The 27,501-nt window shown below is 38.3% G+C and overlaps 2 protein-coding genes across 2 annotated transcripts; one reads left to right on the plus strand and one right to left on the minus strand.

Annotated features, from left to right (window-relative positions):
* Positions 1-7,840: 7,840 nt before the first annotated feature.
* Positions 7,841-12,244, minus strand: LOC136690787 (uromodulin-like). The gene is made up of 6 exons (XM_066662769.1): positions 12,227-12,244; positions 11,988-11,994; positions 9,391-9,580; positions 8,727-8,972; positions 8,166-8,328; positions 7,841-7,974 (listed from the first exon to the last, which is right to left on the minus strand). The coding sequence occupies exons 1-6, from the start codon at positions 12,242-12,244 to the stop codon at positions 7,873-7,875; spliced, it is 726 nt and encodes a 241-aa protein (XP_066518866.1). The 3' UTR covers positions 7,841-7,872.
* An 11,158-nt stretch (positions 12,245-23,402) lies between these two features.
* Positions 23,403-24,521, plus strand: LOC136690788 (pancreatic secretory granule membrane major glycoprotein GP2-like). Its single transcript, XM_066662770.1, has 3 exons — positions 23,403-23,599; positions 23,992-24,154; positions 24,346-24,521. The coding sequence occupies exons 1-3, from the start codon at positions 23,403-23,405 to the stop codon at positions 24,445-24,447; spliced, it is 462 nt and encodes a 153-aa protein (XP_066518867.1). The 3' UTR covers positions 24,448-24,521.
* Positions 24,522-27,501: the final 2,980 nt, after the last annotated feature.

Genomic DNA, 27,501 nt, shown 5'->3' on the forward strand with positions numbered 1-27,501 from the left:
TTCTCTACTATCGAAGGAGCAAGAGAAGGTTTTTTGAGTAGAGGTCTTACTTGAGCTTGCTTGTAGGTGTTTGGAAATGTTCCAGAGGTTAGTGAAGAATTGATTGCATGAGTGGCTGCGGACACAATGGACGGAGCTATGGTTTGCAGTAGGGTGGTAGGAATGGGATCCAGTGGACAGGATGTAGGATGGCCACCTCTAAGAAGATTTGATACCTCATCTTCTGTGAGAGGAGTGAAAGAAGGGAAGGAAGCAGTAGGTTTAGGAGGATTCGAAGGGAGAGCTGGAGGCTGTGTAGAAGGGTCAGAAAACCAGCTGCTGATTGCAGCAACTTTGCTGGTGAAGAAGTCAGCAAATGCATCAGCAGTTAGGTTGGTTGCAGGGGGTGGAGGGTTCAGCAGAGACTTGAAGGTTGAAAACAGCTTCTGGGTGTCGGTAGCATTGTTGATTTTGTCTTGGTAGAATTTATTTTTTGCAGTGGTGATATTTGTTGAGAAGGCTGAGAAGTGGTGGTAAAAAAAAAGAAGGTCCCAGACTGTGCCTTGAGAAGCACAGTGTGTGATCTTGAAAAAAACAACACCTTTAGCACACAAAGCAATACACACAGATAGTTTCAGTGACGTAGAATAGCAGTAGGAGGCATGTTCATGGGGGAGGGGGGGGGGGGGGGGTTAGGTTCAGTTCGTGAAAATGTCCAAGATGTAATAGCGGTCATGTGTCCTTGAGCCCCAGCTAAGACAGGGGAGGTGCAGCAGATCTCCATGACGACCGTTCCTTCTGGAGGAGTTGAAATGATCAGCAGCCAAGGGCACTTATAGCAGGGGCAGCCAAAACAGATAAAGTTCAGCTTGTTAGAATCAGAGATGTGAGCTGAATTTTTAGCTATAGTCCCTCTGATTCAAAGTTCCAATTTTGCACTGGTCTTCCAGACGTTCAATCTTGGTGTTCAAAGCCGTTAGTTGCTCCTTGATGGAATCAAAGCTTCTACTCACAGTCCCAGTCTGTGCGCCAACGACTCTGCCCATCCCATCAATCATGTTAGTCAGTTTCTTTGGGCTGTTTACAACTGACTCAACTCTTCTAATTTTCCGATAGACCAGGGCACCACCCAATCCAATCAGCAGAAAGCCCACGATCACAAATCCAAATAGGTATACATCTTCGATGTCCTCAATGGAAAAAGGTGCCAGACATACCACGCGCCACTTCTCCCATCCATCCATGGCATATCCAGCCGGCATCATTCCATTAGGACAGGTGGGCTCCCCCGTGCCCAAGCTTCTCCTTGAGAAGATGGTGTCAATAACGTTGAGACACCAGCAGATCAATTCCATTTCTGATTTTAATTCGAAGAGCGGCGTTAGAGAGACTCTGAGGGTAGACAAGACAAGACCAGAGAAGCAAGCAGGAAAGATAAGGAGCGGAGAGTGAGAAAATGCGACTGCCTCCCACGAGAGCAAGAGAGAATGTCCCAGAAACAGCAGATTCTGTTCCAGAAAGCAGTAATGCCATTTCAAAACATTTCAGAGACTTGGATCAAGAAAATAGTCCAAGGCCAGTTCGAAAAAAGGTTAGACGTAAATGGTACGAGGACTAAAGCGAATGAAACTTTAGAAAATTTAAATTTTCCAGTGTTGAAAAGTTACTGAGGGGGTAAATGGATCACATCTAACTACACTAGTTGTTAATTTCAACAACATCATCACCTTTGAAGATTGTAATTAAAGTTACAATCGCGGTGGGTCCAGAGCCTACCTCGAATCATTGGGCGCAAGGCAGGAATACACCCTGGAGGGGGCGCCAGTCCTTCACAGGGCAACACAGACACACAGATACACATTCACTCATACCTATGGACACTTGAGTCACCAATCCACCTACCAATGTGTGTTTTTTTTTTTTACTGTGGGAGGAGACCGAAGCTGTAATTAAAGTTAAATGATGTAAAACAGTTCATCTTCCCAGTAAATGTGGAAGATTTAATACACAGAATAATAGTCCTAAGTGGAAAAATAGTCGAGGTGAGGATGTGGTGTTAACAGGATCTGAAGTTGATCATTTTCCTCGGGACCAGAGAAAGTATCTTTTGTTTAATGCCTTTAGGTGGTTCAAAGTTAGAGATGATTGTTCGATTCTTTTAATAATGCAACAAATCAGGTTACTACTTTAGATTAGCCATTAAAGGAGATGAATGTTACTACACCGCCAATGATAACTTCTGCTTCTAGTACATCTGAATCTGTCACAACTGTTGTAAATGAAAGAATAGCAATATCACCTATGAATGTTGTAAAAGTAACCCAGACTCCTGAAGTAATGTCCTTTCCATTGCAGAAGGAAGTAAACATAACACAGAAGCCTGTGTTAAATATAGAGCTTGAAGTGAATATGAGTAAAGTGACTTCTGAAACTAGAAACCCAATGGAAGACATTGATGCAAATAGTTTAGTAACAACTCAGAAAATCAGTTTAGAAGGGCAGAAAGAGTTTTTTGATTTTGACTGGACATCTGAAGAAACGACTGACCATTACCATGCATTGAAGCAAAATGGAAGCAAAATGGAAAGCATATGGATTTGATTCTTCAGTGTTACAAATCACAGACCCATGGGCAGCTAGAAAGTTATGGTTTCAGCAAATAACCCATTCTGTTAAAATGAGTAGGAAGTTGACTGGTCCATATGTGGTGAAAATTCCAACACCAAGCACCTGGCCATCAATTTTAGAAACAGTACCAGAACCACTGCATGCTATGTGTATCGTGGTTGTTATATCAGCAAAACTCTGCAGAAGATAGAATAATGGCTTTATCAGTGCATTTGTTTAGGCCTAGATTAAATTGTACTTGGTTGATAAAGCTGCCTTATGTGAATTTCCTTGATCATTGCCTGATGTGATGGAAGTAAAATCTGTGAGGACTAAAGACGGTTTTTGTTCCAATAATCCAATAATACTCACAATGGACCTGGGATGTTTATGGGAATATCTGATTGTGCTCATTTTATGATGAATTTTAAAGAACCTAAACCTAAGGATGCTTTGTTTAAAGTGAATTTTCATATACCAGATAGCAAACAGAGTAGAACATTAATGGTGCAGTATGACATTTTTCCTGTAAATGTGACTATGGGAAATTTTAAAGATATTTGGTGGGTTTGTGGAAATAAAGCATAAATATTTCTACCATATGGGTGGACAGGCTGTTGTTATATGGCAACATTAAAACTTCCTTATGAGGTTTATACTCTCCAAAGAGGTGAAGCACCTGATGAAGAGAATTCTGAAGGTATTTCTGGTTGTTCGAGATTCCTGAAGTGCTACAGGCATTCAAAAACTCAAAAGAGGACAATAAAACAGAAGGACTTTGAAACAGAATGGTGAAAACTTGCTGAAATTCATCAACATCACATCAGAAGACGAAATTTCTTAAGAACCCGTAAGACACTGTTTCTGTAAATAAAGATGTATTTACACATTAAACTGTGTCTGCGGAGATTCTTTTCCATCACCTGTCTTCACAATACAGTAATTAAACAACAATCTCAAATCTCATTAGGATGAGATTAGCAGTCTCAAAGGAGTTGGATGTTAAACCTGACGTTTAATATTTTATAACAGGTCTGAGCAGTAATTAACTGTCCTTAGTCCTTTGGTCCGCACTTAAATAAACAAATATGTAGTAAAGGATGTCCACATTATATTTTAGAGCACCGGTAGGTGGTGCTCATTATTTCATAACGCTGTTTTTAACGCTGTCAGTGTGGCTTTGGAACGCTGTAAAGTACGCACATGATTGCGCCAAAAACGGCTTTCCCCAAGAGGGTCAAAAACAGCATCTAAAAGACGTGTTTACTTTATAAAACGCCGAAAAATACAGCGTTTCTCTCGGCATGGCACCATTAATTACGCCGTAAAAGTATACATACCGACGTTTTTTTACGACGTTAAAATACTAAAGTTCAACACGCCGTAATAATAATAATATGCATTCAAGATTTCTCTTAATAGCTTGCATTTTAGTATTTTAGATTAAAAAATATAAAGTATTTTGTATTTCTTGAGCTCTAAGTAGTAAAGTCAAATAGCTTTTCTTTGTGCAGTTTTTCATATATATATATATATATATATATATATATAATTTAAAATAATTATTATTACCACTTATAAGGATTGTTTCACATACCCAAGGACCCTTACAATTGAGAGGGGGAAAATCTGAATGCATTACTGAAAGCCTTGTTAAGGACCAGAAGAGAATGGGTTCCTGTTTTGGGTCTTGATTTCTCTCAGTTGTTCTTCCTCTTGCTCTGAAGAGGTCATTCCAATCACCCCACTGTGTTTGAACTATCACTAGTTTAGGAACATCTACATTGTGTCTACATTCATTGTCCATTTGATCAGCTCCACTGACCACACAGGAGCACGTTGTAGTTCAACAATTACACACTAGTCCACCTTTTTCTCTGCATACTTTTTTTAATCACCATTTTATCCTGCTCTTCAGTGGTCAGGTCCCCCACAGAGCAGGTATTATTTGGGATCGGAGATTGGAGATAAAGTATGAAACAGTCCTGGTGAGGCAGCAGGTAGGGTCACAGTCACATGGCTCCAGAGATCCTGGAGGTTGTGGGTTCAAGTCCTGCTCTGGGTCTCGCTGACTGTATGTGAGGAGTTTGGTGTGTTCTCCCGTGTCCGTGTGGGCTTCCTTCCTCACACGGTCCAAAAGCACACGTTGGTAGGTGGATTGGTGACTCAAAAAGTGTCCTTGTGTGTGTGTCTGTGTAGTCCTGTGAAGGACTGGCACCCCCTCCAGAGTGTATTCCTGCCTTGCGCCCAATGATTCCAGGTAGGCTCAGGACCCACGGCGACCCTGAACTGGATAAGCAGTTACAGATAATGAAGGAATGAATGTCCTGGTGCTTTGTGCTTTGATGACTGAACCACTGTGGAGACTCATTTACCCTTGGACTGTAGGAGTCCATCTTTTGAGCTTAGGTTCCTCTCTATGTATCAGTGACTGTGAAGGACATCGCACTGTCAGATCACTACTGTGTGTTCTTTGATATGTGGGCCTCACCAGTCATCAGAGATAGAAGAGTTTGTGTCAAGAAAAGGATTATAAAGGACTGCACAGCTACACTTTTCATGAGTAAATTGTGCACTACACCATGTGAACGATCCAACTCTGTTGATGATTTGCTGAATAGTTTTAATACAAAAATTGTCAGTGTAATGGATGAGATTGCGCCAGTTAAAATGAAGGCCTTGTCTTGCAAACAGAAAGCACCATGGAGAAATGCTTCTGTTGTTCAAATCCAAAAGAGGGAGTGTCGCAAGGCAGAACGCAGATGGCGTAAAACAAGTCTTCATATTCACAAAGAAATCTACAAAGATAGGCTACGTCAATACAACGCGACAATATGCAAAACACGACAATCCTATTTCTCTAGCATCATCAACAATAACACTAACAACAGCAAAATCCTCTTCACCGTGGTCGACAGACTTACTAACTCACCCACACCAATGGCCCCTGAATTAGTATCAACTGAGAGATGTAATGAGTTTGCATTCTTTTTTAACACTAAAATCCAGAATATCAGACAAGCGATTAGTACATCTATATCCAACAATGAGTCTGTACCCTCTCCATCACCTCATAAAAACTCCTTAGTTAAAATGTCAGAGTTCAGTACTGTTGATAGTAATATTTTAACTGACACAGTTAATCATCTCAAATCATCCACTTGCAGTCTTGACACACTACCAACCAATTTTTTAAAGAGTGTGTTTCACACTATAGCACCAGACATACTCCACATTGTAAACACCTCACTCATGTCGGGGGTTTTTCCGAGCTCACTAAAAACTGCAGTTGTAAAGCCTCTTCTAAAAAAGAAAAATTTAGAATCTTCTCTGATAAGTAACTACAGGCCAATTTCTAATCTACCGTTCATGGGCAAAATCATTGAGAAAATAGTTTTCAGGCAAATCACTAGTTTCTTGTCCATAAACAGTAGCCTAGACAAATTCCAGTCCGGGTTCCGGTCTAATCACAGCACTGAGACTGCTCTAATCAAGGTAATTAATGACATCCGCTTAAATACAGAGGCTGGAAAGGTATCTCTTCTATTACTTCTTGACCTTAGTGCTGCCTTTGATACCATTGACCATAAGATTCTTATAGATAGACTCGCAAACTGGGTTGGACTCTCAGGAACAGTCCTGAAGTGGTTCATTTCTTACCTGGAAGGCAGGAACTACTTTGTAGAAATAGAAAATAATATTTCAGAGAACATGCCAGTAACCTGTGGTGTCCCCCAGGGCTCTATTCTTGGTCCACTTTTATTTAATTTATATATGCTTCCTCTTGGCCAGATTCTACAGAACTATGGGCTGTCCTATCACAGCTATGCAGATGATACTCAGATTTACATGGCCCTGTCCCCAAACGACTCTGGCCCAGTTGACTTATTAAGCAAGTGCCTTGAACACATCACAAACTGGATGGGACACAATTTTCTGCAGCTGAATAAAGATAAAACTGAGATTATACTATTTGGGAATAGCACTGAGAGACAAAGATTGGCTACGTATCTGGACTCGAGAGCCCTCAAATCTAAAGAACTGGCTCGCAACCTTGGTGTATCAATGGACTCAGATCTCAGTTTTAGTAGTCATATTAAAGCGGTTACTAGATCAGCATTTTACCATCTTAAGAACATCAGTAAGATTAGAGATTTTCTGACTAAACCAGACCTAGAGAAACTTATCCATGCTTTTATTTCTAGCAGGATTGATTACTGTAATGGTCTCTTAGCTGGACTTCCAAAAAAGACCATTAAACAGCTTCAGCTGATTCAAAATGCAGCTGCCAGAGTTCTCACTCGGAGCAAAAGAAGAGATCATATCACCCCCATCCTCAAATCCTTACACTGGATACCAGTCTGTTATAGAATAGACTTTAAGGTGTTATTACTGGTTTATAAATGTCTCAATGGGGTAGGACCAGCGTATTTATCAGATCTGCTACAGAGATATGAGCCGAGCAGAGATCTCAGATCTTTAGGAACTAGTCAGTTAGTCCTGCCTCGGGTCAAAACTAAACATGGAGAGGCAGCATTTAGCTACTATGCCACTTTTAAATGGAACCAGCTGTCTGAGAATATTAGAAGTGCCCCAACGTTAGACACATTTAAATCAAGACTTAAAACTCTCTTGTTTGAGCAGGCTTACAGCTCAGTTTAAAATATTCTGCACTTTTCTGTAACGGCATTTTATTTCTTTTATTTCTTTTCATTTATTGTCATTTTAAATTGTTTTAATCATTTTAATCATTTTACTCTTTTTATGTAATTGTCTTATTGGAATTTATGATTTTACTCTGGCTTTTAATGTAATTTCTTTTTCTGTAAAGCACTTTGAATTGCTTCTGTATGAAAGGTGCTCTATAAATAAACTTGCCTTGCCTTGCCTTGCCTTGCCTATGTTTCATCCTTATGATCTATCTAGATGTCTGCGATAATGATTTTTGACATGTCATGAAAATGTTATAAATTGTTGACTGTGTAGCTCAATACAAAAGGGTGCAAGAAGTGTATTAGTTCATTTAGTACTTTGTTACTTAAGAAACCATGAGCGTTTTTAAATATGAATAAATGCAAATATGCTGAAGATAGATATTTATTTTCTTTGCAAATTTCACAGGAAGAAAGCAGCAAGTGTGATATAACATACATTTACCAAATATTATAAAAAATATTAAATTAGAAAAAGTAAGTAATTACATATTTGATTAAAGAGAGTAAACAATCGAACACCTAAAACAATGATACTATAACACTAATAGAGTGCAGGTTGTAAATGAGCAAATCAGAAGCCCATGCTGATGGCAGCTGTGTCGTGGAAATCCATAGATCGGCGGTGTCTTTTTGAATCATCGTCATCCTTTTCCTCACTACTATTGTCGCACCGCTGCAAAAAGAAATGAGAACATGAAATAAAATGAAGTGGATTATTTTATGTATCCTGCTGTGGTTATCGCTTTGTGAAATCAGTGCAAGAACTGAATACCACATAATTGCTTTCAAAATTAATGTCTTTAAAAAGCTCTTTGATGTAAACTAACTGGCCAATTACTGGCTAAATATTAGAGCCCAGCTCACCTGAACGCAGCGTCCATTCTTCCGTAGGCACAGTTTAACTTCACAGTGCAGGAAAACTCTTTTTGACTTGTATGTGAAGGTGAACATGTTGAAGGAGAATCGGTTGAATGTTGAGGCTTCGTTATTATACACTTGCACAGTGGCATCATGAGGGTTGGGACATCTAGAGAGTGAAAGAAGATTTAAAGATTAATACAGAGGAGGAGCGACAGACTGTAAACAATTAATACTAAGGGTCAGGACAATCTGCTTAAGGGACACTCAAAAGTGAAAATTTCATGACTTTTTGCAATGATATTTATTTTTTTGTTTTGTATTAACTTGGACATGTCTTGGGGAAAAACTCTTCAATCTACAGCCCTCTCAATAAAAAGACATTTATTAAAGGATTAAGTTAATCAAATTAATTAAAATCTGGTGTGCCCTGCGATGCATTACAGCCCTGTCCACGGTGTGTTGATTTCTTGGGCCACATGAATCTCGGGAGGTTCCAAACCCAGCGTGACGCTAATAAAAATTAAGCAGTTACATTTGTAGGAGGAAAGTTTGTGTTGTTTTTACCCGTTATCAATCAGGTCCCAGTACACACTGTTGTCTTTGTTACTGTCTGGAGTGGCCCAGCATCCGTCCAGCACAGCAGAGAACACATCCTTGTCGACTCCTTCCACAGTCACTCCCACATAGACTGGCTTATTTTCTTTAATCGTCAGCTCACCACTGTATGGGCTGCTGCATGAAGGATCAACACAGGGGTATATCTGGACCGTATAAATAGCCTCTAGACCAGGCAGGACCTTGTTGACCACACTGAGGAGAAAAATGAACAAATTTTAAAGAAATTGCCATAAAATAAAAGCCTGCTGCTAGAAGTATTCTTACTTTTCTGTTGTCATGATGGACATGGGCATAGAGATGGTCTTAATGAGTGGATACACGCAGGAGAAGTCAATGTTCAGCCAGCTTTCTGCACAGCGTTCTCGTAGATGAAGTGGGTCTTGTTAGTCTGTAGACAGAATGAGTATTAGCTTTTGAGATATTCAGTCCTTGGTAGGTCGTAATAAATTTTCCTGCAGATATTGGATTTATTAAGAGCACAATGTGTTAGCATTCTCGGAGGGTAAAGAGTAAAAGGTAACTCTACGGCCCTTTACCTAACAAACAGGAACACCACTACACCAATAAAGGGTCACGGGTGAACAATTTATATTATTCTTCAGCAGGATACTGTACCTTCAGCTCTGTGCCACAGTCTTCTTTTTCAACATTAGAATTGAATACCACTCTGCCACTTGAGATGTCTCCTTTGCACTTAACATCATTCAGGTGGAGGGTATATGCAGGATATCCAGCTTCAAAGAGCTGACAGCGAGACAGTGAGAGAGATCCAGAAAGGCTTTCACAGCGCTGTATGGCATCTAAGAAAAACGGAATGAGCAAAAGAAAAAGAAATGAGTAATGACAAGGCAAAGGAATAAAAACTCTAAAATGTGGCATTTTTGGGGTATTTAACAATAAAATGTACTTAACATATAATGAACTAAGGACACATTATCTTTCTAAACCCTGATGCCACCGCTCTGACAGCACATCTGTTAGTTGTTTGTATTTTGTTATGGATGAGAAATGAGTCACAACTAACTTTAAATGGGAAAACATATATATATTTACTCAGATGTGGGTAGTAACAGCACTACATTTACTTGAATAACATTTTGGACAAATGATACTAATGAGTAGTTTTAATGCAGGATACATTTCACTTTTACTCAAGAATATTTGTGAAGAACAAGCTGTACTTTTACTCTGTTACATTGAGCTACATTCTGCTCTCTACTCGCTACTTTTTATCGACTGCCCTCTTTGTTTTGTTTTGTAGTCTTCCAACAGAGGCTCTGTCACATGACTGAGTCTCACCAATCAAATGTAGCCACTAGAGACTTTTGACTTTCACTAATCAAAAAAATTAAAAATAAAATAGAAGCACAGTACAAGAGCAGAGAAAACTCTCTACATATTAAGCCCATTGTTTTGTTATTAAGTTATTGCGGCGGAACTGAATTCACGTGTCAGGATCGAGGGGCGGACTGACGGAGCGGACGCACACGCTAAAGCACCGATAAACTTTATTTTACAATAATAACAAAACAAAGAGACTTTAACAGAAAGAACAGACACGGGGAGCCAAGCAGGCTAAACGGGACACGGGGAGCTAAACAGGGTAAACGGGACAGACAGACTAAAGAACGAAACTACAGAGGAAATGAAACGACGACGTGGAAAACATTAACGGACGAACTTGCAGAGACAAACAGACTTAAGAACACGACAGACTTGATACAATACAAAGAACGAATGACCAACAAACAGGCAGTGCAGGAAGGGGACTTAAATACAACACACAGACGAGATACACCTGGACAGACAACGAGGGGGGCAGGTTAACAAATGACAGACGAGGAGGCGGAACAAAGGCGGGACTAGAACGACAACAAACAGAGAGCCATGTGCTGAGAACGAGCACATGATCGGGGAAAACAGACAGGACAGGATGAGGGCGTGACATCATGTTGCTTTGTAAAGATTTCATTTATTATTGTCTTAGTTTCTTAAGAGATATTCTTGGCTCTGAATTTGTTCATTGCTGTTTTATATTTTTGTGCATTCAGGTGTATTATTTGACGTCCTGATTATTAAACAAAGAGGTTACTCAGCAGTTACTCAGTACTGGAGTAATCTTTTCACTTAGTACTTTTTACTCTTACTCAAGTAATACATTTGGTGACTACTTTTTACTTTTACTTGACTTATTCTGAGTACAATTGTTGACTACTTTACACACCTCTGGCTGGTGCATATCTCTTTTGTTTGCACAGAGGGGAGGACACAGTGAATTCATGATTTATTATCTGCGCCTGTTCATATGTAGTTTAGAGTTTTGTTAAATTCTGGTGTGTTGGAAGATGAGACAAACAAATCTCCCTCATTTTCAGAATTACACCATATCCATGTTGTAAATATTAATTCACTTAAACAGAGGTAACATTTTGGCTCATCCAATATATTACAACTTTATGTAATTTCTGTATCTGTGCAAGTTACATTTCACTTAACTCATTTCCAGTACATCCTGCTGGTATTGTAAACAGATATTCTCATAAACCCCTAACACTAAAAACAGGGGAAGTAAAATTCAAAGAAAAAAAAATGTTAAAAGACAACATTTACCGAAAGTGTCAGGGTTCTTTCTTAATGCAGGCAAAGTACAGGCACAGCCGACTTGTCCATCTTTCTTTTGACATATTTCACCCAAAGTGCATTTCAGATCCTCACATATTTCTGATAAAAGAAACACAAACAGGCCTTTATTTCAAAATCTGAGACATAAATCATACATTACTTTTTATCTATTCATTCTCTAAAAATTTCCAACTTTTTCTAATTTGGGGGAGTGTGTGTTTTCCTGATCGATACCCTTTAGCATTTGATTTTCTTAAGGTATGAAATCTCAACATTATTTTATTGGTGTTTGGGCTAAATGCTTTAGTGCACTATGTAATCTCAGTGTTCCAGCACTCATTGAGGACAATGTAGGTATGTTTTTGTAGATGAAGTGCACAGAAATGATGTAATTCAGTTTAAAAGTCTGTTATCTTACTTTCTTCAGATGATCCTGAATCAACTTAAAATGGAGAGAAAATGACAGAAAGAATAAATAAACTACATGATTCTTCATAGTTCTGAATCTGATATGCAATATATTATTTAAACAATTCAGATATTGGATGTGAAATATCAGTGAATTTACCTTTTCTAGAATCTGACCCCTGTCCTAATTTGAGACAGAAAAAATAAGAGAGGGGGAGACAGAAAGACACAGAATACATAAATCACATATTCCTGGTTTCCTAACTGCTTCCAAATGTTTCTGCAGTGCTGAGATAAATAATTTCCCCTTGTTGTCTTTGTATTTATGGAGAACACTGTATTATTTGAATATAAAATACACAGAAATTATGTAATAAAATGATTTGATTATTTATATTTTAGCAAATAAAATTTACCTGGTCCAAAATCTCCATGTCCTTCTATGGTCAAGAGAGAGAGAGAGAGAGAGAGAGAGAGATATGAGGGGAGGTCAGAAAATATAAACAGGGAATAAAATTAAAAAGAAAAATTAGAATGTTTAAAGACATGCAGGATATTTACACCCTCCAGGATAATCCTCAACACACACACACAGACACACACACACATACACACACACACAAACAAATAGGACACTGCTCTATGATTATAAGGATTAAAATCCTTTAATATCTATTTTCTAAACAGGAAACAAATACTGCTCAAAATCAAAAAGACAGGACAAATTAATGAAAGGCAAATGTAAGACATTTATTGCAGAGACATTTTAGATTTAATTTTAAACAAATAAGAGATGGTCTTCTAACCAGTGACATTAAAATGCATTAATATGTGGAAATCTAAAGTGCCCCTAAGGTGACATATTGGTTATGTTTAGAATACGTTTTTAATGTTTATAATATTATAATAATTATTTATAATAACTTTCAAAAATGTTCAAAAAATAGTAACTAAGTTGAGAATAGTTTACCTTTTCCATAGGTCCTGGTGACTCCAACTAATTTGAGAGAGAGAGATAATGAGTGCACTGTAGATTAATTTATCCTTACATTTAAATCCACAAACTACCGCTATCAGACGTTAATTATAAACATACATTACCCAATTTTAATATCTCATATTACATAAATAAATGTGTCCTCGTGCAGTGGGTGCAGTGAATTTAACGGACTCAAATAAGACTCAATATAATCTTAGTGTTGTGTTTTTAATATTATAAATAAATCTTTAAAGTGTACTATTTAGTGAGTAGGACGTTGTTTGGAACTAAGCATATTTTACATGAGGTGTCAGAAAATAAACAAATACAAAGTCGGCACGTTTCGCCTTGCATGCAATTTTTTCCCCCAGAAACGTCCTGTGTTGTTACAGTGCCCATATTAGGATTATTAGGTCTAAACTCTAGGTTTCAATGAGAGAAATATAGAGCATTTTAGTAACAGTCACTATTTGACACTATTTGAAAATAAATTAACAAATATATAATAGGAATGTGTGTGTGTGTCTGTGTTGCCCTGTGAAGGACTGGCGCCGCCTCCAGGGTGTATTCCTGCCTTGCGCCCAATGATTCCAGGTAGGCTCTGGACCCACCGTGACCCTGAATTGGATAAGCGGCTACAGATAATGAATGAATGAATGAAATATATAAAAGGTGTGCAGATATTTCCCTCTGAATGTCAGACTGCTGCTAACTAGAAGGCAGTTGAGGAGTTGAATTTTCCTTGGTGATTAAACTCATGCACTGAATTAAAATGATAAGACTAGAAAATGTTAATGTAATATATTGTATGTATCAGTGGCGATTGCTCTAAGACTGCAAGGGAAGCTCAGCTTCCCCTAAAATGTCAAAAAATAAGTGATGAAATATATACTGTTGTGTGTACATGTCATTGAATAAATATGCACTACAACGCGCTCAACTTTTGTTCAGAATCAGCTTCTTATCACCGGTAAAGACATGGCTTTCCTCTCAATCATCAACGCAGCTTCACAGTGCTTTAAACAGCGTCCACAGAATTCAATAGCGAAGCAGCGAAGTGCAGTGAAACGAGATGAGTCATTGGATAAATGCTGGGCTTTGTCCCGCCCATCGGACGCTCAGCATCTCTGGGGGTCTATGGGGCAGTGGGCTGGCCTCGGCTGGCCCGGATGCTCAGCTTCTGCATGGTGATTGGATGATCTGTCTGAGGCTGAATCCCTTCTTGATTGACAGCGAAATGAGCGAATCAGCGATCCTTTGGTGTAAAGATCCGTGGGAGCATTACATTTTCATTCTGTTCTGAGTTGAACCGGAGACTTTCTTAAACCTCTTAGCGGCATTTTCTTTGTTAAAAACGACTAGTGACTAATCGAGCTTCTATTTCTGGTGGGTTTTTTGTAGCTGCTTGAGTTCTGAGACTGACTTCTATCACTCTTTCTGACTTCTATCGCAGTTTCTGTCCAGCGGGTGCTGCTGAGCCCCTCCACCGTCACAAAGCACTCACAGGCGGACACAATTCACATAGGCCAAGGCCGTTTAAGCAGCCTAGCTCTGCTGGCCATTGAGAGGACACTAGTCAAGTCCCTGGAAAAGACGTCTTGTTGGTACGACAGAGTCACAGATATTTTTCTTGAAAAGGAACGGAGGGTAGAATTTATGTATAAATAAACCGACACATTTTATGATGTAGGCCGCAACTGAGCTTCCCCTCCTTGAAAGACCAGCATCCGCCACTGGTATGTATATAATATGTTGTACATACTTACCCACAACGAGTAGAGCGACCAAACTGAGCTGAAGCAAAGGACTCATCTTGCAAAGTATATCTACAACAAAGAAAACAGTTGACAGTTACATCATTGCACACTTTAATTTCAAAGGCTCACTGCGTTTCATGAGCTAATGGTAATAAACTAAATAAACACAAAAGAATATTTCGGAATCGAGGAATTAAACTGATGGGATTCTCAGAAACCCAGACCTCACCATAAAATGTAACACAAGGAAAAGTACATTTACAGTGAAGAGATAATTAGCTTTGATACTAGATGTAATAAGCATTTCTAATATAAAAATGCAGCAATGGAAATTGAATTAGGAGAATGTTTAAAAGTCAATAAAATGAAACAAACTCTTACCAGTTAATAGATCTGTGTGTAAAGCAGCTCTATTCAACCTCTGAGGATAGGGCTAAGATTCGCTGTCTTTATATATATGTTGCTTAGCGGAACACAGCTAAAATATGTAGCCATCAAACTTGATGAACCTGCTGTTCCAGCATACGAAATAATTTTCACCTTTGATAAAACAGATGTTTTTCATCCCACACCTTGTTTGAACCAGTTTCTCTTTCTATTCATAATTAAATTCACATAATTCACATATATTCATAATTAAATATATGAATCCACCCCAGAACTCACCCTGGAGGGGATGCCAGTCCTTCACAGGGTGACACACACTATCACGTTCACATCTACAGACCCATTTGAGTCGCCAATCCACCTACCATCGTGTGTTTTTAGACCATGGGAAGAACCCAGAGTAAACCCACTCAGACACAGAGAGAACACACCAAACATCCGGAGCGGGACTCAAACCCCCAACCCCAGGTTCCTGGAGATGTGTGACTATGGAGCTATGGAGGATATGTCGGTTTCCGCCTGGAAATGCCTCCAAAGGTTTATTTCATAGACACGCTTTATATCAAAAAGCTTGATTTCCGCATTGTTTCTGTGATATAGAATGTGTTCTTAATGTTTTGAGAGAAAAGTGAAATATCATGTGGTCTCATACTTTTCTTATAATAATAATAATAATAATAATAATAATAATAATAATTTAAAACTATTATTATTATTATTATTATTATTATTATTATTTTTATTATATCAATCTGGGGCTCCGGTGCACACAGGGTCACATGTGCAGTATGTATAAACTAGTTGAAACATTATTCAAGCTGGCTTTCCTCACACATTGGATTGTGCTGGGAACAGCTGGATGAGTCTGGCCACAGTAAGAGCAAATGTGGAGGAACTTACCTGAAAAGCAAACATCCTGTCAAACCATCTTGGGAGCTGGAGATGGTCAGACCTATGGTTCTTTAAGGACATAGGAGAGTGAGTTTGAAAGAGCAGGTGCTAAAAGGTTTTGCAAAGAGGTGAAGTGGATATCAACACAAATACCAGGATGGAACAATGCGAACTGTGACAAAACAGTAGTAAAGTTCCAGGTCCAGGAACCCCAATGAGTAGACGTTCATTGTTGGAGCAGAGAAGAGGCAATGACATGCATATATCATCCAAGCCCATCAATTGGAGAGCAAGATCCAGGATGGATGACAGATGTCTTAAGCATCGATTGATTTTTTATTATGTTTAGTTTTTCTTAATTAATATTTGTATAGACATAGGTTTGTTCCCCATAGGAGTTGTTGACTTCTTTTCATGTGTGACTTAGTAAAATAACAACAGTTTATTGGACCAGAGGCTTTTAAGCACTTTTAGGTTAATCCCAGTTTTAAAAAACAGGTAATTTATGTGTATTTTAGACATTAATTACTTAATTCATTATCTTTAACCGCTTATCCAGTTCAGGGTCGCGTTGGGTCCAATATGGAATCACTGGGTGTAAGGCAGCAACACACTCAAAAGGGCAAACTTTTCTTAGTAAACTAAAAGTAGGACTTGAACGTAGGTCAGAAAAAATATTGCGTGTAACTTACTGTGGCTGTACTGAACATTTCCTGTGGTTGTACTGAAGCTCGAAGAATTAATTTTAATTAATTACATTTGCCATTCCTTAAATTCCTTTCTATTTATTAGTAAGTTTTGAGGTCAGGAATGCAGTGCAATAACTTTGTCATTTCTAATTTGTCATGAGCCCTTGTTTAGGTATCTAAATATGAAGATAAAGAAACTCCCCTTGCAGCTTAACTGCACCCCTAATCCTACACGTGTGAACCAAAATTGCTTTTGGACAATATTTTAGAAGTCAATGATGATTCTAGAAGTAATATTTAAATTATTTAAAAGTTTTAAATAATATATCCTTACAATTTCTTTAGTTCCCACCTAGACCATAGTTCTCAAACAGCAATGGGACGAGGATTCACAGCTCAATACTGAACAGGAGGTTTGGGACAAGGTTAGTCGTCACATACATAGTTGCGCAGTTTGCGCTAGACATAATCTTATTCAGTTAAAATTGGTTGTACATTGAATGTACTGGACAAACCTAACCCAAATTTTAATGTCCCCTGTGACCGCTGCTCCCAAGTCCCAGCTACCTTCTCTCGCATGTTTTGCTTTTGCCCAGCTTTAAAATCTTTTTGGCAGAGTCTGTGCTTGACTGTGTTTCTTTAATTATTGATTGTAGAATTGAGCCTTGTCCCCTGATAGCCTTATTTGGTCTAATCTCCTAAAATGTTATGTTTATTCCTGTAAATGCTGTATATTCAAGGGGGCAACTTTGGCCTTATGGTCAGAGGACCGGGTTTAGTGCCGGAAGGTCATCTGTTTAATCCCCAGGACCGGTGGGAACATCCATGGCTGAAGTGCCCTTGAGCAAGGCATTAAACCCTCAAATGCTCCCCAGGCGCCGGGGATGGCTGCCCACCACTGTGTGTGTGTGTGTGTGTATTCACTGCCACAGATGGGTTATCTGTGCAAATGCAAAAGACACATTTCATTGTACAATGACAAGTGATTGCACATTTCATTTCATTATTCCGATGGTCTCGCATTTGGCACCCTTCTAGCTAGGAGATTTATTTTATTTCCGTGGAAAAGTTCCTCACCACCTTCATTTGGTGCCCGTTTCTTCTTGAAAGAGACACACGTTTAAAGGCAATAAACAACAATATCTTTGTATATCCACTCATTTATTTGCCTTTTTTAGAGAAGTTTGATCTTCTAAATTTACCACAATGAATGTTGCTTGTGGCAAACAAGTTATTGGACTGCATTCATGACCTCAAAACTTATAGTTAATTAAGGAAAAGGAATTTAAGGCCGGCAAATGTAATGAATTTAATTAATGCTTCAAGCTTCACTACAACCACAGGACACGTTTCCTGGTTCTAAGGTACAAATGTTTTTTTTGACCTACATTCAAGTCATACTTTTACTTTATTAAGAAAAGTTTTGCCTATTGAGTGTGTTGCTGTGTTACACCCAGTGATTCCATTTTGGACACACCGTGACCCAGAACTGGATAAACATCTGAATGAATGAATTTCCAAAACAAAACAAAAAAAAAATAATGATAATAAATTACCTGTTTTTTTAAACTACGATTAACCTAAACATTCTTAAAAGTTTCTGATCTAATAACCTTTTGTTGTTTTACTAAGTCAGACATCAAAAGAAGTCAACAACTCCTATCGGGAACAAACCTATGAATAATTGAATTTAAATAATACTTGCGTAATGTTTTAGCTGGTTTATACATACTGCACATATGACACTATGCACCAGAGCTCCAGATTGACATAATAATAATAATTATTATTAATAATAATAATAATAATTATTATTAATAATAATAATAATAATAATTATTATTATTATTATAATAATCACTTAAAATTATTATTAGTATTATAGCTATTATTATTATTATTGTAAGAAATGTAAGAGACCACACAACATTTTCCTTTTCTGTCAAATCATTAAGAACACATTCTACATCACAGAAACAATGCGGAAATCAAGCTTTTTGATATAAAGTGTGTCTATGAAATAAACGTTTGGAGCCATTTCTAGGAGGAAACCGACATATCCTCCATAGCTCCATGGTCACACATCTCCAGGAACCTGGGGTTGGGGGTTTGAGTCCCGCTCTGGGTGTTTGGTGTGTTCTCTCTGTGTCTGTGTGGGTTTCCTCCGTGTGCTCCGGTTTCTTAACACGGCCTAAAAACACACTGTGGTAAATGAATTGGCGACTCATATGGGTCTATAGATGTGAATGTGTGAGTGTGTGTCACCCTGTGAAGGACTGGCATCCCCTCCAGGGTGAGTTCCTGGGGTGAATGGTTGAATTCATATATTTAATTATGAATATATGTGAATTTAATCATGATAGAAACTAGAAACTGGTTCAAACAAGGTGTGGGATGAAAAACATCTGTTTTATCAAAGGTGAAAATTATTTCGTATGCTGGAACAGCAGGTTCATCAAGTTTGATGGCTACATATTTCAGCTGTGTTCCGCTAAGCAACATATATATAAAGACAGCGAATCTTAGCCCTATCCTCAGAGGTTGAATAGAGCTGCTTTACACACAGATCTATTAACTGGTAAGAGTTTGTTTCATTTTATTGACTTGTAAACATTCTCCTAATTAAATTTTCATTGCTGCATTTGTATATTAGAAATGCTTATTACATCTAGTATCAAAGCTAATTATCATGTACTTTTCCTTGGGTTACATTTTATGGTAAGGTCTGGGTTTCTGAGAAACCCATCAGTTTAATTCCTCGATTCCGAAATATTATTTTGTGTTTATTTAGTTTATTACCATTAGCTCATGAAACGCAGTGAGCCTTTGAAATTAAAGTGTGCAATGATGTAACTGTCAACTGTTTTCTTTGGTATAGATACTTTGCAAGATGAGTCCTCTGCTTCAGCTCAGTTTGGTCGCTCTACTCTTTGTGGGTAAGTATATACAGCATATCATATGCATACAATATATTAACATTAACATTTTCTAGTCTTATCATTTTAATTCAGTGCATGAGTTTAATCACCAAGGAAAATTCAACTCCTCAACTGCCTTCTAGTTAGCAGCAGTCTGACATTCAGAGGGAAATATCTGCACACCTTTTATATATTAGTTCATTTATTTTAGTGTGTTAAATAGTGACTGTTACTAAAATGCTCTATATTTCTCTCACTAAAACCTAGAGTTTAGACCTAATAATCCTAATATGGGCACTGTAACACAGGAAATTAGTCTGCGCTTTCAGTAATGACTGCAGGAACCGGAACACAGGACGTTTCTGGGGGAAAAAATTACACGCAAGGCGAAACGTGCCGACTTTGTCTGTATTTGTTTATTTTCTGACACCTCATGTAAAATATGCTTAGTTCCAAACAACGTCCTACTCACTAAATAGTACACTTTAAAGATTTATTTATAACATTAAAAATACAACACTAAGATTATATTGAGTCTTACTTGAGTCCGTTAAATTCACTGCACGAGGACACATTTATTTATGTAATATGAGATATTAAAATTGGGTAATGTATGTTTATAATTAACGTCTGATAGTGGTAGTTTGTGGATTTAAATGTAAGAATAAATTAATCTACAGTGCACTCATTATCTCTCTCTCTCAAATTAGTTGGAGTCACCAGAACCTATGGAAAAGGTAAACTATTCTCAACTTAGTTACTATTTTTTGAACATTTTTGAAAGTTATTATAAATAATTATTATAATATTATAAACATTAAAAACGTATTCTAAACATAACCAATATGTCACCTTAGGGGCTCTTTAGATTTCCACATATTAATGCATTTTAATGTCACTGGTTACAAGACCATCTCTTATTTGTTTAAAATTAAATATAAAATGTCTCTGCAATAAATGTCTTACATTTGCCTTTCATTAATTTGTCCTGACTTTTTTGAGCAGTATTTGTACTGTTTCCTGTTTAGAAAATAGATATTAAAGGATTTTAATCCTTATAATCATAGAGCAGTGTCCTATTTGGTTGTGTGTGTGTGTATATGTGTGTGTGTTTGTGTGCGTGTCTGTGTGTGTGTGTGTGTGTGTGTGCGTGTGTGTGTGTGTGTGTGCGTGCATGTGTGTGTGTGTGTGTGTGTGTGTGTGTGTGTGTGTGCGTGTGTGTGTGTGTGTGTGTCTGTGTGTGTGTGTATTGAGGATTATCCTGGAGGGTGTAAATATCCTGCATGTCTTTAAACATTCTAATTTTTCTTTTTAATTTTATTTATATATTTAAGCAGTTAGGAAACCAGGAATGTGTGATTTATGTTTTCTGTGTCATTCTGTCTCCCCCTCTCTTACTTTCTCTGTCTCACATTAGGACAGGGGTCAGATTCTAGAAAAGGTAAATTCACTGATATTTCACATCCAATATCTGAATTGTTTAAATAATATATTGCATATCAGATTCAGAAATATGAAGAATCATGTAGTTTATTTATTCTTTCTGTCATTTTCTCTCCATTTTAAGTTGATTCAGGATCATCTGAAGAAAGTAAGATAACAGACTTTTAAACTGAATTACATCATTTCTGTGCACTTCATCTACAAAAACATACCTACATTGTCCTCAATGAGTGCTGGAACACTGAGATTACATAGTGCACTAAAGCATTTAGCCCAAACACCAATAAAATAATGTTGAGATTTCATACCTTAAGAAAATGAAATGCTGAAGAGTATCGATATCAGGAAAACACACACTCCCCCAAATTAGAAAAAGTTGGAAATTTTTAGAGAATGAACAGATAAAAAGTAATGTTTGATTTATGTCTCAGATTTTGAAATAAAGGCCTGTTTGTGTTTCTTTTATCAGAAATATGTGAGGATCTGAAATGCACTTTGGGTGAAATATGTCAAAAGAAAGATGGACAAGTCGGCTGTGCCTGTGCTTTGCCTGCATTAAGGAAGAACCCTGACACTTTCGGTAAATGCTGTCTTTTAACATTTTTTTTCTTTGAATTATACTTCCCCTGTTTTTAGTGTTAGGGGTTTATGAGAATATCTGTTTACAATACCAGCAGGATGTACTGGAAATAAGTTAAGTGAAATTTAACTTGCACAGATACAGAAATAACATAAAGTTGTAATATATTGGATGAGCCAAAATGTTGCCTCTGTTTAAGTGAATTAATATTTACAACATGGATATGGTGTAATTCTGAAAATGAGGGAGATTTGTTTGTCTCATCTTCCAACACACCAGAATTTAACAAAGCTCTAAATTACATATGAACAGGCGCAGATAATAAATCATGAATTCACTGTGTCCTCCCCTCTGTGCAAACAAAAGAGAGATGCACCAGCCAGAGGTGTGTAGAGTAGTCAACAATTGTACTCAGAATAAGTCAAGTAAAAGTAAAAAGTAGTCACCAAATGTATTACTTGAGTAAGAGTAAAAAATACTAAGTGAAAAAATTACTCCAGTACTGAGTAACTGCTGAGTAACCTCTTTGTTTAATAATCAGGACGTCAAATAATACACCTGAATGCACAAAAATATAAAACAGCAATGAACAAATTCAGAGCCAAGAATATCTCTTAAACAACTAAGACAATAATAAATGAAATCTTTACAAAGCAACATGAATTCAGTTCAGTTCAGTTCAATAACTTAATAACAAAACAATGGACTCAATAAGTAGAGAGTTTTCTCTGCTCTTGTACTGTGCTTCTATTTTATTTTTTATTTTTTTGATTAGTGAAAGTCAAAAGAGGGCAGTCGATAAAAATAAGTAGTGAGTAGAGAGCAGAATGTAGCTCAATGTAACAGAGTAAAAGTACAGCCTGTTCTTCACAAATATTCTTGAGTAAAAGTGAAATGTATGCTGCATTAAAACTACTCATTAGTATAATTTTTCCAAAATGTTATTCAAGTAAATGTAGTGCTGTTACTACCCACATCTGAGTTAATATATATGTTTTCCCATTTAAAGTTATTTGTGACTCATTTCTCATCCATAACAAAATACAAACAACAGATGTGCCGTCAGAGCGGTGGCATCAGGGTTTAGAAAGATAATGTGTCCTTAGTTCATTATATGTTAAGTACATTTTATTGTTAAATACCCCATAAAATGCCACATTTTAGAGTTTTTATTCCTTTGCCTTGTCATTACTCATTTCTTTTCTTTTGCTCATTCCGTTTTTCTCAGATGCCATACAGCGCTGTGAAAGCCTTTCTGGATCTCTCTCACTGTCCCGCTGTCAGCTCTTTGAAGCTGGATATCCTGCATATACCCTCCACCTGAATGATCTTAAGTGCAAAGGAGACATCTCAAGTGGCAGAGTGGTATTCAATTTTAATGTTGAAAAAGAAGACTGTGGCACAGAGCTGAAGGTACAGTATCCTGCTGAAGAAAAATATAAATTGTTCACCCGTGACCCTTTATTGGTGTAGAGTAGTGTTCCTGTTTGTCAGGTAAAGGGCCGTAGTGTTACCTTTTACTCTTTACCGTCTGAGAATGCTAACACATTGTGCTCTTAATAGGTCCAATATCTCTGCAGGAAAATTTATTACGACCTACCAAGAACTGAATATCTCAAAAGCTAATACTCATTCTGTCTACAGACTAACAAGACCCACTTCATCTACGAGAACGCTGTGCAGAAATCCAATAGCCTTGACTCACATGAAGTGATCAGTCGTAAAAGCTGGCTGAACATTGACTTCTCCTGCGTGTATCCACTCATTAAGACCATCTCTATGCCCATGTCCATTGTGGCAACAGAAAAGTAAGAATACTTCTAGCAGCAGGCTTTAATTTTATGGTAATTTCTTTAAAATTTGACACCTTCTTTAAAATTTGTTCATTTTTCCCCTCAGTGTGGTCAACAAGGTCCTGCCTGGTCTAGAGGCTATATATACGGTCCAGATGTACCCCTGTGTCGATCCTTCATGCAGCAGCCCATACAGTGGTGAGCTGACAATTGAAGAAAATAAGCCAGTCTATGTGGCAGTGACTTTGGAAGGAGTCGACAAGGATGTGTTCTCTGCTGTGCTGGACAGATGCTGGGCCACTCCAGACAGTAACAAAGACAACAGTGTGTACTGGGACCTGATTGATAACGGGTAAAAACAACACAGAAACTTTTCTCCTACAAATGTATCTGCTTCATTTTTATCAGAGTCGCGCTGGGTGTGGAACCTCCCGAGATTCATGTGGCCCAAGAAATCAACACACTCTGGACAGGGCTGTAGTCCATCGCAGGGCACATCAGATTTCAATTAATTTGATTAACTTAATCCTTTAATAAATGTCTTTTTATTGAGAGGTCTGTAGATTGAAGAGTTTTCCCCAAGACATGTCCAAGTTAATACAAAAATTATATATATTATCGCAAAAAGTCATGAAATTTTCACTTTTGAGTGTCCCTTAAGCAGATTGTGTCTGACCCTTAGAATTAATTAATACTGTCGCTCCCTCCTCTGTATTAATCTTTAAATCTTCTTTCACTCTCTAGATGTCCCAACCCTCATGATGCCACTGTGCAAGTGTATAATAACGGGGTCTCAACATTCAACCGATTCTCCTTCAACATGTTCACCTTCACATACAAGTCAAAAAGAGTTTTCCTGCACTGTGAAGTTAAACTGTGCCTACGGAAGAATGGACGCTGCGTTCAGGTGAGCTGGGCTCTAATATTTAGCCAGTAATTGGCCAGTTAGTTTACATCAAAGAGCTTTTTAAAGACATTAATTTTGAAAGCAATTATGTGATATTCAGTTCTTACACTGATTTCACGAAGCGATAACCACAGCAGGATACATAAAATAATCCACTTCATTTTATTTCATGTTCTCATTTCTTTTTGCAGCGGTGCGACAATAGTAGTGAGGAAAAGGATGACGATGATTCAAAAAGACACCGCCGATCTATGGATTTCCACGACACAGCTGCCATCAGCATGGGCTTCTGATTTGCTCATTTACAACCTGCACTCTATTAGTGTTATAGTATCATTGTTTTAGGTGTTCTATTGTTTACTCTCTTTAATCAAATATGTAATTACTTACTTTTTCTAATTTAATATTTTTATCATATTTGGTAAATGTATGTTATATCACACTTGCTGCTTTCTTTCAGTGAAATTTGCAAAGAAAATAAATATCTATCTTCAGCATATTTGCATTTATTCATATTTAAAAACGCTCATGGTTTCTTAAGTAACAAAGTACTAAATGAACTAATACACTTCTTGGACCCTTTTGTATTTAGCTACACAGTCAACAATTTATAACATTTTCATGACATGTCAAAAATCATTATTGCAGACATCTAGATACATAGAGAGGAACCTAAGCTCAAAAGATGGACTCCTACGGTCCTAGGGTAAATGAGTCTCCACAGTGGTTCAGTCATCAAAGCACAAAGCTCCAGGACATGAATCTGAATCTGAATCATTGGGCACAAGGCAGGAATACCCCCTGGAGGGGGCGCTGGTCCTTCACAGGGCAACACACACACTCACACAGTCACAGCTATGGACACTTTTGAGTCCCCAATCCATCTACCAACGTGTGTTTTTGGACTGTGGGAGGAAAGCGGAGCACCCAAAGAAACCCACGCGGACACAGGGAGAATACACCAAACTCGTCACAGACAGTCACCCAGAGCGTGAATCGAACCCAAAACCTCCAGGTCCCTGGAGCTGTGTGACTGCAACACTGTCATGTTTTTTTCTGAAGTTTATATTAACAATGTAAAGTTAACGTTGGCCGTGTCTGAAACAGTGCCCAGAGGTTAACACGTGAGGAGCAGATAGAAATTGTGTTGATGTCTGCTGAATGCAGTAACCGGGTCATTACAGCAGATTTCAATGCAAGACACCCTACGAGACCACACATCTCCCATGCTACAGTTATTACTGATTCAGTGTTGGATTTGCCAAAATGTGGACGCATGAAAACTGTCACTAATGAAGAAACATCAGTGGCTGTCCTAGCTTCATTCAGCAAGAGCCTACAGTGTAGCACTCGCCGCATGTCACTGGAGAGTGGCATCAGTCGAACATCCCTTCGGCGGATATTAGCTACTCACAAATGGCATCTTTACAAACTCCAGCTGCTGCAGCATCTCAACGAGGATGACCCAGATCGGCGCACTGAATTTGCACAATGGGCAAAACAAAAATTGGAACAGGACCCTCAGTTTACACAGAAGATTTTGTTCAGTGATGAGGCAAACTTTTATGTGAATGGTGAAGTTAACAAACAAAACCACCGCTATTGGTCTGACACTAACCCACATTGGATAGGTCCCTCCAAGAGTGTTGGAACAAAAAAATTGATGGTATGGTGTGGTATATGGGGTACAAAGATAATGGGGCCATTCTTCATCAATGGAAACCTCAAGGCCACTGGATATGCAAAATTGCTACATGATGCGTTTCCCTCTTTATGCACTGAAGCTGGCACGTTCCCTGAGTTTTTCCAGCAAGATGGTTCACCACCACAATATGGGTGTCAGGTCCAAGCATTCCTAGATGAACAGTTTCCTGGAAAGTGGATTGGTCGTCGTGGGCCAGTTGAATGGCCCCCAAGGTCTCTTGATCTGACCCCCTTAGACTTTTATCTTTGGGGTCATCTGAAGGCAATTGTCTATGCTCTGAAGACACGAGATGTGCAGCACCTGAAACTATGGATACTGGAAGCCTGTGCTGGCATTTCTCCTGCATTGTTGCTATCAGTGTGTGAAGAGTGGGAGAAGAGGGTTGCATTGACAAACCAACACAATAGGCAGCACTTTGAACACATTTTATAAGTGGTCAGAAACTTGTTAGTAACTCATGAAGAAATAAAACCAAGCACACCATTGTTTTTCTTGTGAAATTCCCAATAAGTTTGATGTGTCATTGAAAAAACAAAACTCCATTCAAAATGCAAAATGATCCAAAATGACCGACTTCAAAATGGCCACCATGGTCACCACCCATCCTGAAAAGTTTTCCCCCTCCCATATAATACAGATGTGCCATGTGCCACAAACAGGAAGTTAATATCACCAACCATTCCCATTTTATTAAGGTGTATCCATATAAATGGCCCACCCTGTATGTATGTATATATGTGTGACACAGGATGATGTTTTAGGTCAGAGGACTATTCTCAGTCCAGACACTGAGGGGTTTAAAAACTCCAGCAGCACTGCTGTGACTGATCCACTCGTACCAAAATGACACACACCACCATGTCAGTGTCACTCCAACGCTGAGAATGATTCACCACCCAAATCATACTGGTTCTGGGGGTCCTGATCATTGAAGAGCAGGGTGAAATAGAGATAAGAAAGTATGAAACAGGTGGACTACAGTTTGTAATTGTTGTACTACAACTTGCTCCTGTGTGGTCAGTGGAGCTGATAAAATGGACAATGAGAGTAGACGCAATGTAGATGTTCCTAAACTAGTGATAGTTCAAACACAGTGGGGTGATTGTAATGACCTCTTCAGAACAAGAGGAAGCACAACTGAGAGAAATCAAGACCCTGAATAGGAAACCATTCTCTTCTGGTCCTTAACCAGGCTTTCAGTAATGTATAGTACTCTTGCTGTGAGGAGCAGACAGAGTAAGATATTCTCCTTTAGTGAAATTAGACCTCAGCAGTCACGATATTCTTCTTTATTCTTTCTTTTTCTCTCAATTGTAAAGTATCCCTGGGTATGTGGTATGTTATATAACTCCATGCATCCATTTTCCACCGATTATTCGGGTCCGGGTCGAGTAAAAAGAACCAGACCTCCCTCTCCCCAGCCACTGCTTCCAGCTCCTCCGGGGGTATACCGAGACCGTATTCTCTCCAGCGTGTGTTTGATCTGCCCCAGGGCCTCCTCCCCGTTGGACATGCCCGGAACACCTCACCAGGAAGGCGTCCAGGAGGCATCTGGACCAGATGCCCAAACCACCTCAGTTGGCTCATCTCAACGTGGAGGTGCAGCGGCTCCACTCCGAGTCTCTCCCGGATGTCCGAGCTC

This window comes from Hoplias malabaricus, chromosome 3 (genome assembly GCF_029633855.1).
Source record: "Hoplias malabaricus isolate fHopMal1 chromosome 3, fHopMal1.hap1, whole genome shotgun sequence".
Classification (NCBI taxonomy): Eukaryota; Metazoa; Chordata; class Actinopteri; order Characiformes; family Erythrinidae; genus Hoplias; species Hoplias malabaricus.